Below are 10,240 nucleotides of genomic sequence, written 5' to 3' on the forward strand. Positions count from 1 at the left end.
CACCTTAGGTGTATGTGGCTGGCGCCTTAGCCACTTGAGCCACAGGCACCGAGCCCGATTGTTCTTTTTTGATGCCAGATTTTCAAAGTCACCCCTGTCTGTGGTTTTTGCATTTGTGTGGGGTTTTTTTTTTGTTTTTTTCTTTGAGACAGAGTCTTACTTGGTCACCCCTAGTACAGAGTGCGATGGCATCCTAGCTTACAGCAACTTCAAATTCTTGGATACAAGTGATCCTCTTGCCTCAGCCTCCCAAGTAGCTGGGACTACAGGTGCCCGCCACAATGCCTAGTTGTTTTTTGTTTTTCTTTTAGAGACAGGGTCTCGCTGTGGCTCAGGCTGGTCTCGAACCTGTGAGCTCAGGCATGAGCCACCGCTCCCAGCTGTCATTTGGTTTTTTAAAATAAAAAACTTTTCTGAAATAAAAGAGATTCACAACACACAACTAGAACTCAAATTTTTGTCAAGAGTATACACACCTATAATCCTAACACTCTGGGAGGCTGAGACGGGTGGATTGCCTGAGCTCACAGATTCGAGATCAGCCTGAGCCAGAGCGAGACCTCATCTCTAAAAATAGCCAGGTGTTGTGGTGGGTGTCTGTAGGCCTAGCTACATGGAAGGCTGGAGTCAAGAGAATTGTTTGAGCCCAGTCTTCTTTAGTAAGATTTTATCTTATAAAATCCTGCCAATTTTAAAATAATATAACTTTTAAAAGTTGTTTTACTAGTATTGAAGGCTAACAAGTCTGTGTCAATAAAGAGTAGTTGTTGAGAGTAGTGCTTGGGATATCAGTAGACTCAAGTTCTTTGGTCTGGAATTCTGACTTGAAACTCTGATTTTGTGAAGATTACTTAAAGAATAATGTCACATCTCTACAAGGCAGTGTTGTAAATCTGAGTTTATATTAGGTTTTAAAAATAGTAGGAAAATACAGTAATAACTTATAAATACATACTTATTTCAGGCACATTTCCTGATGCTCAGCTTCCTTCTAAGAGGATTATTGGCCCCAAAAACTATGAATTCTTAAAGTCAAAGAGAGAAGAATTTCAGGAATATCTACAGGTATAGCACCAACTATATTAATTTAAAACTTTGCTAATTGTTGTAGTATCTCTTTTGTCTCTTTTTCTCCTGTATATTTGTGCTTTGCTTTATATATACCTGTCCATGTGGACTGAAAGTTTTTTTAATTTAAAACAGCTTTTTCCATATGGATTTTAAAATGAATTTTTGTCAAGAGTATACTTTGTTTTTCTTTTAAATTTATAACCAATGAAAAAACATTTTATTGGGGGAAAAAGTTTCTTAATTTTAAGCTAATTAAAGTTTTGTATGGGAAGTTTCAAAAAAAGAAAGAAAAACTTTCAGTGTAAAAGATGAAATGCAATCTAAGAATAATGGGTGTTATTTTTGTTGTTTGTTTGATTTTGTGTTTAGTACCTTCTGTACTTTTGGAATCTTTCCTCCTATTCTATTCTTCAGTACCTTTTCTTTTGCAGTTCTCATGCTTTTTCAGTTTCCTGGGAGAAGGATCAGCTACCATTTGCCACTTGGAATTGAGTTCTCTTTTCCTGAGTGTGTGCCCATTACATTATGTTAAAAATGTAATTGGTATATTATTTCAACAGATAGTATGGTCAGCATACAAGTTACTTACTTGAGATGATTCTCTTTCTTTATCAAGTGTATGAGACCAAAGAGGATGATCTTATTTGCTTTTTAGAAAAAGTCTCTTTATGAAATCAATATATAACCACCTACACAATCATACAAATGACAAAACATAACTATAGTCCATAAAGTAGAAGGGAAGAGGAGGGAGAGGAGTGGGGAGAGGGGATATGGGAGAAGGGAGGGTATTCGGGGGGACCTCACCTAATGTGCATGATGCAGTGGTACATTTCAAAACTATTAAGAAATGAATATAATTGTGATAGATGTGTTACTTGGTTCAATGTAAACATTTCACATTATATATTGAAGCAGTACCCTGAGCCCCATAAATGTGTCAGTATACAAAGTTATGATTTAATAAAAAATAATTATAAAAAAAAGAAAAAGACTTTTATTTGGACATAGAATTTTATAGCTTTTTATTGTAGTTTCAGTTAAATATGGATGCCTTCTAGAAAAAAATAAGTACTTTTTTTTTTTTTTTAAGACAGAGCCTCAAGCTATCCCCTTGGGTAGAGTGCTGTGACATCACAGCTCACAGCAACCTCCAACTCCTGGGCTCAAGCGAGTCTCCTGCCTCAGCCTCCCAAGTAGCTGGGTCCACAGGTGCCTGCCACAATGCCCAGCTATTTTTTGGTTGCAGCCATCATTGTTGTTTTTGGCAGGCCCGGGCTAGATTCAAACCTGCCACCTTAGGTGTATGTGGCTGATGCCTTAGCCACTTGAGCTACAGGCGCTGAGCCAAAAATAAGTACTTTTTAAATTAAAAGTATTCAGCAATGTAAAGAAGTTTGCATTTTTTTTCCTCTAGCTGAACTATTGATTGTTTTCAACATAAGGCATTTTTTGTATAGCTTTTAGGTGGTACAAAGATTGAGATATAAAATAACTTAATTATTGTAGGAATGTTTGAATATGTAACATAAACCTGTTTCTTTGTTGACCATCTAACCCTAACCCTAACTGACTTGTTTTAAAAACTGGAGTACCTCGTTCTAGAACAAATATTTTCTGGTAATATGGATTTGTATTAGAGATTGTTCTACTGGTACTTTATGTAGATTTCTGCTCCTAAACTTCTGTAACTATTTCATAGTTAGAAAACTGACTGTTAGGCCCAGTTCAACGCCTGTAATCCTAACACTCTGGGAGGCTGAGGCAGGTGGATTGTCTGAGCTCACAGGTTTCAGATCAGCCTGAGCCATAATGAGACCTTGTCTCTAAAAATAGCCGGGCATTGTGGCAGGCGCCTGTAGTACCAGCTACGTGGGAGGCTGAGGCAAGAGAATCATTTGAGCCCAAGAGTTTGAGATTGCTATGATCTATGATGCCATGGCACTCTACCAAGGGTGGCAAAGTGAAACTCTGTCTCAAGAAAAAAAACAAAAAGAAGAAGAAGAAAGAAAACTGACTATTAGATAAGCCTAGTTTAGTTTTGACTTTTAAAAGTCAGTTTATCTTGTTAGAAAGTAGTGTTTAAGAACAGACAACAGCTTTTCCAAATTATTTCAAAAATTTACATTCACTTTTCTGCAAAACTCTTTATGCTGACCTTTAAAAATTATCAAGGAAGTTATATTTTATAGTTGAGAAACTAGAAAATAAATTATTAGCTAAACTTCCTGTATATCAGATACTGTGTAAAATGCTTTATACAACAATGTTATAAAGTAGTTAGTGTTGTTATCTCATTTTATACATGAGGAAACCTACTTTTGGATAATGTAGGATCTTTTCTTGGGTCACCTACTGGCATGTAGAAGAGCCGAAATTCAAATGCATACATGTCTGACTGTAAGGACTGAAAAGTTCTTACCCACTGTCCTGTACTATTCCCTCTATAAATACAGGACTTTGTTGTTATTCTAACTATAAAATAGCTTTTGGGGATTTAAGATTTTAAATAATTTTAATACAGTTTTTGATTTATTCTTAAAGATTTCTGAACTGTTTTTCTTTTTTTTTTTCATTCAAGAAACTTCTGCAGCATCCTGAACTGAGTAATAGTCAACTTCTAGCTGACTTTCTCTCCCCTAATGGTGGGGAGACACAATTTCTCGATAAGATATTACCAGATGTAAATCTTGGTAAGTCAATTTAAAGAATCATATAAGAGAAAATACTGAAAAGATTCAGCATTTTCAGATTAGTTTAGAAAAATAGTTTAGATAGTATAACCATGTGGAGAACTTCAGGGATCTCATACATTCAGAATCAGGGTTACATGACAACTTTAACCTGTCCATTTTGTGAGTAGTGATTATTTAAGCAGTCACTTCTAGCCATATGTCCTATAACAAAAAGTTATGTTACCTTAGCCAATGTATTTTTTATCTATTCATTTTATTTTAAATTTCCTTATTTTGTAAATTTAAATATAAGAAAAGTAGGGATGGCATTTTTAGCATATATGAACATGTCTTTTCAGCATATGATATTTTAATTTCTCATAAAATACCTCAAAAAAGAGAGGTATTTGACATTTGGCTGCTTAAGGCTTAGCTGTTGTTTCCTTAATCTTTTAGTTATATGATATTTCCTTATTTATATTCTTAGCATTATAAATATTCCTTGAAGCCTAATTTTCTTTGGATAGCTTATAGTAGTAATTCAGATAAGTAAACTTTGTATAAACTGACTTAACGTCAATTAATCTTAATAGCATTCTGAACAAATTTTATTTTATGGTACTTTGATACATGATTTTATTTTTAATTTAAAGTTTAACTATTGGCTATAAAACTCTGACATGGAATATATACATGAGATATCCTATGCGGGAAAATACCACTTTGAATCTCAGTGTTTTTTATTTGTTTTGATTATTTATTTATTTTTTTTTGAGACAGAATCTTTGCCACTCTCAGTGGAGTACTATGGCATCATAGCTCACAGCAACCTCAAACTCTTGGGCTCAAATGATCCTCTTGCCTCAGCCTCCTGAGTAGCTGGGACTACTCAGCTCACAAGCTCATAAGCCTGGCTATTTTTAATAAAGATAGGGTCTTACTTGTTTTTTTTTTTTTAAGAGACAGGGTCTCACTTTGTTGCCCTCAGTAGAGTACTGTGGCGTCACAGCTCACAGCACTCTCCAGCTCTTGGACTTAAGTGATTTTCTTGCCTCAGCCTCCCTAGTAGCTGGGACTACAGGCACCCGCCACAACGCCTGGCTATTTTTGTTGCAGTTTGGCCTGGGCTGGATTTGAACCCACTACCCTCAGTATATGGGGCCATTGCCCTACTCACTGAGCCACAGGCACTGCCCTGGGGTCTTAACTTTTTCTCAGGCTGGTCTTGAACCCATGAGTTCAAGTGATCCACCTGTCTCAGCCTCCTAGAGTGCTAGGATTATAGGTGTGAGTCCTGCACTGACTGTTTTGATTTTTTTTTTCTTTTTTTGAGACAGAGCCTCAAGCTGTCACCCTGGGTAGAGTGCTGTGGCATCACAGCTCACAGCAACTTCTAATTTCTGGGCTTAAGCGATTCTCTTGTCTCAGCCTCCCAAGTAGCTGGTATTGTTTGGTTGTAGTTGTCATTGTTGACAAACTTAAGCCCACCGCAATGCCAGCTATTATTTGGTTGTAGTTGTCATTGTTGTTTGGCGGGCCTGGCTGGATTTGAACCCACCAGCTCTGGTGTATGTGGATGGCGCCTTAGCCACTTGTGCTATAGGCGCCAAACCTGTTTAGATTTTTTTTATTAATAATTTAGAAAAATAATTTAGGTAAATAAAATCTTGATCTTTTGTTTCAGGGTAACTTTGTAATTAGTAAAACCATTTCTCAGTAAGTAGATTGCTTTATTTTCACTGGTGTTATTTTAAAGGAAATTAAAGATGCATCAGAAAAATATTAGTTCTTTTTTAAAACACATTTCTTAAGGCCAGGCATGGTGACTCACTCCTATAATCCTAGCACTCTGGGAAGCTGAGGCAGGTGGATCGCCTGAACTCACGGGTTCAAGACCAGGCTGAGCAAGAGCAGATACCTTCTCTAAAAATAGTGGGGGCATTGTGGTGGTCCCTGTAGTTCCAGGTACTTGGGAAGCTTAGGCAAGAGAATCGCTTGAGCCCAAGAATTTGAGGTTGCTATGAGCTATGATGCCACAGCACTCCACCCAGGGTGACAGAGTGAGACTCTATCTCAAAAAAAAAAAAAAGTTAATTTTTTGTTATGACAGATATAAAATTCATAGTCAAAGCACAGTCTCTGGAATCCTGAAGACATTTTAATTTTTACTATTAGAGACTGAAATTGGTATCGTCTGAAGATAATGTTTCAAAAAAAATTTTTGTGTTATATTATGAACATTTAATTCCAGCTGTCACTTTTGGATGTATTATTTATTGTGCTTTGTTTAAATAGCAATAAGGTCAACAGAAATCCAGATAGATTGTTTTCTCTAACCGTTAATATATTACGTACATTGTAAGTATACATCAAAAGTAAAAATATAAAAAAAGGTTCAATTAAATAAATAATGGTTCTAGAATTTTCCAGAGAATTACCTCACAGAGCTCCTGGAGTATACACATTCTGCTTTGGAGACTACTAGCTTAAATTTGCTTCTGATCCGCACCACACCTGCTGACAATTGGTGACCTCATTGCTACCAAAGGCTGAGGCATTTTCTGACCCTCTTTTATAGATCCTTCTCTGCAGTCATTAGTGCATGCTGTTCTTAACCGGCTTACTACCCTTTCTGTTCCTCCATTTTGATCCTGCACAAATCTCTTTCTGTGTCCAGCTTGTAAGTACATAGTGTTGATGTTTCCCAAGGGTATATCTTCAGTTTTCTCCTTCTGGTCTCAGCATCATGTATTACTTCAGGGCCTACCTACACACAAATGTTTGCAAATGTAGTCTGACCTTTAGTAACATTATTTCCCTAACCAGCTGGACATCACCACCTGATCTCTTGCTGCCTATTCAGAACTAACAGCTAATTCTATAAATGGTAGTGCAGTCACCTCAGTCATGCTGGAAGCTTTTAGCATTACTTTGGATTTTTGTCTTTTTAGTTCCCAAATTCTGCTAGTTTTATCTCTTTGGTATCTAACTCACATCATCTTGTTTGTACCCATTACCATTTCCTTAATTCAGGTTTTCAGTGCCTTTTCTTTTTAATGAAAGAGTCAGGATCTCATTTTCACCCAGGATGGAGTGCACTGGCACGATCATAACTCACTTCAACCTTGAATGCCTGGACTCAGGCGATCTTCCTGCCTCAGCCTCCCAAGTAGCTGGGATTACAGGTGTGTGCTACCGGGCCCAGCTGATTTTTAAAATTTTGGGGAGAGATGACATCTTGCTGTGTTGCCCAGTCTGGTGTTGAACTCCTGGCCTCTTAAGTGATCCTCCTGCTTTAGCCTCCCAAAGTATTGTGATTATAGGCATGAGCCACCATGCCCAGCCTGTCCCTGCCTCTTACTTGAACTTCACTAACTTTTTCTAACCAGACTCCTAGATGCTCACTGTTCTGTTCTCACCCATATTATCTCACCTGACACAGCCAGATTAACATGTAACATATAGCTTTCTGTTAGCATAGACAGGCTTTATTCCCTAATTTGAAATTCTCTGACAATCACTATGTGTATTGATACCAATACATCTTACCAGTTTTGTCTCTTATTACTTCCTTTCATACTTTATAGCAAAACTGAACCCTTTATGTTCCTTTTGCTCCAGTGCTTTTGTATCTGTTTCCACCTTAAATGCTCTTCCACTGTAGCTGTATGTTTACAACTCCTCATCTTTGAAGATACAGCTGAAAGAAAAGAACACCTACTTCTGCTCAGCAAATCAGGGAAGGCTTTCTTAGGAAGATACCATTTGTCTAGATCTTGACAGGCATGTATGAGAGGCATCAGTGTGAATGTATGTAAGAGAGTGAGGCCATAACTTATGGCTAGATGTGTCATGAAGAAATTTGGACTTGATCAATTGAGTGTATGTAAGAGAGTGAGGCTAGACAGATAACTTATGGCTAGATGTGTCATGAAGAAATTTGGACTTGATCAATTGAACAACGAGGAAGAGCCACTAGTAGGTTATCAATAATGGAATTACCTAGTTAGATTTGGATTTCAGCCGTACACCCCTGCCGGGAGATTAGAGGACAGTACTGAAGGCAGTTAGAATCAGTATCTGGGAATAAACCTGGAGTATGTATGTGTAAGACCCTTACAGAGAAAAGTATAAACTTTTATTGAGGGATATTAAAGAAGACCCAAGTAAATAGAGAAAAACTACATTCATTGTTTAGAAGCCACGATATAATAAAGATTAAAATTTTCCCCTGGGTTGATTTCTAGATATAATGCAATCCCAGTCAAGATGAAACAGAGTGTGTGTGTCCTGACAAGCTGAATCTGTAATTTATATGAACATGCATTGGACCAAATAGCTAACACACTTTAGAAGAACAAAGAGAACTCTCTCATTTATTTTGACTTAAACACTGTATTAATCAGTAGACCCATGGAACAGAACAGAGGGCCCAAAACAGATCCGTGTATCTGAGGACACTTGTGAGCAAGGTCCTGCAGAGTGGAAAAGGCACTGACTTTTGAAGAAATGCTGTTGGGTCATTGGGTATACATTTGAACTCTAACAGAAAAACAAATGTAGGTGAATTAGAGTCCTATGAACATTTTGGGAAATTGCTGAAATAAACCCACCTGTTTAGCCAACTAATTTTTGACCAAGTTGCCAAGAAAATGCATTGGGGGGGCAGCACCTGTGGCTCAAAGGAGTAGGGCACCTGCCCCATGTGCTGAGGGTGGCGAGTTCAAACCCAGCCTCAGCCAAAAACTGCAAAAAGAAAAAGAAAGAAGAAAATGCACTGGGGAAAGGGTACCTTCTTCAATAACTAATGCTGGGAAAACTGGGTATCAATACACAGAAGAATGCAACTAGACCCATATCTATTAACATATACAAAAATCAACTCAAACAGGCTAAAACCTGAATGTAAGATCCAAACACTTCAGGACATTGGTTAAGGCAGAGACTTTATGGCTGAGGCTCAGTGCCCGTAGCACAGTGGTTATGGCACCAGCCACATGCACTGCGGCTGGTGGGTTCAAACCTGGGCTAGCTAAACAGCAGTGACAATTGCAACAATAAAAAATAGCCAGGCATTGTGGTGGGCACCTGTAGCCCCAGCTACTTGGGAGGCCGAGCTAAGAGAATTGCTTAAGCCCAAGAGTTGGAGGTTGCTGTGAGCTGTGATGCCACGACACTCTACCGAGAGTGACATAATGAGACTCTGTCTCAAAAAAAAAAAAAATTTTGGCTGAGACTTCAAAAGCACACGCAATAAAAGGAAAAATAGACAAATGGGGCTATATTAAATGAAAAGGCTTCTACACAGGAAAGGAAACAAACAACATAATGAAGAAACAACCTGTAGAAAGGGAGAAAATATTTGGGAATATTCTAAATTCAATAAGAAGACATTACAATAGAAAAATAGAAGAAAAGGCACTTTATAGATGAGGAAGTTCAGATTGCCAAGAAATATATGAAAAAGCACTTAATTACATTAATCAAGGAAGTGCAAATTAAAATTATACTGACATAATACCATATTGATCAAAGATTTAGAAACTCTGATAATCTCAAGTGCCAAGTGTTGGTGGTTATGTAGATAATAAGAGCTCTTACATATTACTCTTATACCTCAAGTGCACAATAGGACTAAATTGGAAAACTACTCAGAAAAAATGATTTGGTATAAAAACTAAATGACTCAACATTTTTTCTCTGAGATAGATAGGATAATATCATATCCATTTCTAAGAATGTTCATAGCAGTATTACTTTGTTTTGTTTTGAGGCAGAATCTCGCTCTGTTGTACCAGGCAGAGTGCAGTGTCATTGGCACAGCTCACAGCAACCTCAAACTCCTAGGTTCAGGAGATCCTCCTACCTCAGCCTTCCAAGTAGCTGAGACTACAGAAGCATGTCATCATGCCTAGCTAATTTTTCTATTTTGTTTTTTTTGTAGACACAGGGTCTGGCTCTTGCTCAGGCTAGTCTTGAACTCCTAATCTCAAGGGATCTTACCACGCTGGCCTCCCATAGTACAGGGATTACAGGCATGAGCCACCATGCCTGGCTTGCAGCATTGTTTTTAATAGCCAGAATTGGAAAAAGCACAGATGTTGTTCAGTGATAGAATGGACAGATAAACTGATAGATTTATAACATTGAATACCTATGGCAAAGAATGCCTATAGCAGGAAGCTATTGATAAGTGTCACAATGTTGAATGAAAGAAGCAAGACACAAAATAATCCATCCAGCATGATTCTTTTTATATAAACTTCAAAGCAGACCTAACTGATACAAGCTGGAATGAAATTATTGAAAATAATATGGGGTAAAAGCAATATTTCTAAATAAATTTTATGTGATATAATCCTATATGTGTGGAACTAAATAAGTGAATTAAATATTGCAAGTAGGTATTTTGACTTCTGTTTATATTACCCCCAATTAATACATTTATTTATTTATTTATTTTTCTTTTCTTTTTTCTTTTTTTTTTTTTTTTT

The 10,240-nt window shown here is 37.2% G+C and overlaps 1 protein-coding gene across 2 annotated transcripts in view; it reads left to right on the top strand.

The window, feature by feature from the left end:
* SNX14 (sorting nexin 14) overlaps positions 1–10,240 on the top strand; it is a 75,849-nt gene that overhangs the window by 49,405 nt on the left and 16,204 nt on the right. For both annotated transcript variants that reach the window (XM_003801289.3, XM_003801290.3), the window contains 2 exons: positions 965–1,065; positions 3,653–3,764. In XM_003801289.3, coding sequence (XP_003801337.1) covers positions 965–1,065; positions 3,653–3,764 — 213 coding nt within the window. The remainder of the gene's footprint in view (positions 1–964; positions 1,066–3,652; positions 3,765–10,240) is intronic.

Source organism: Otolemur garnettii, unplaced genomic scaffold, assembly GCF_000181295.1.
Source record: "Otolemur garnettii isolate 467f Iridium unplaced genomic scaffold, OtoGar3 scaffold00205, whole genome shotgun sequence".
NCBI classification, from domain to species: Eukaryota; Metazoa; Chordata; class Mammalia; order Primates; family Galagidae; genus Otolemur; species Otolemur garnettii.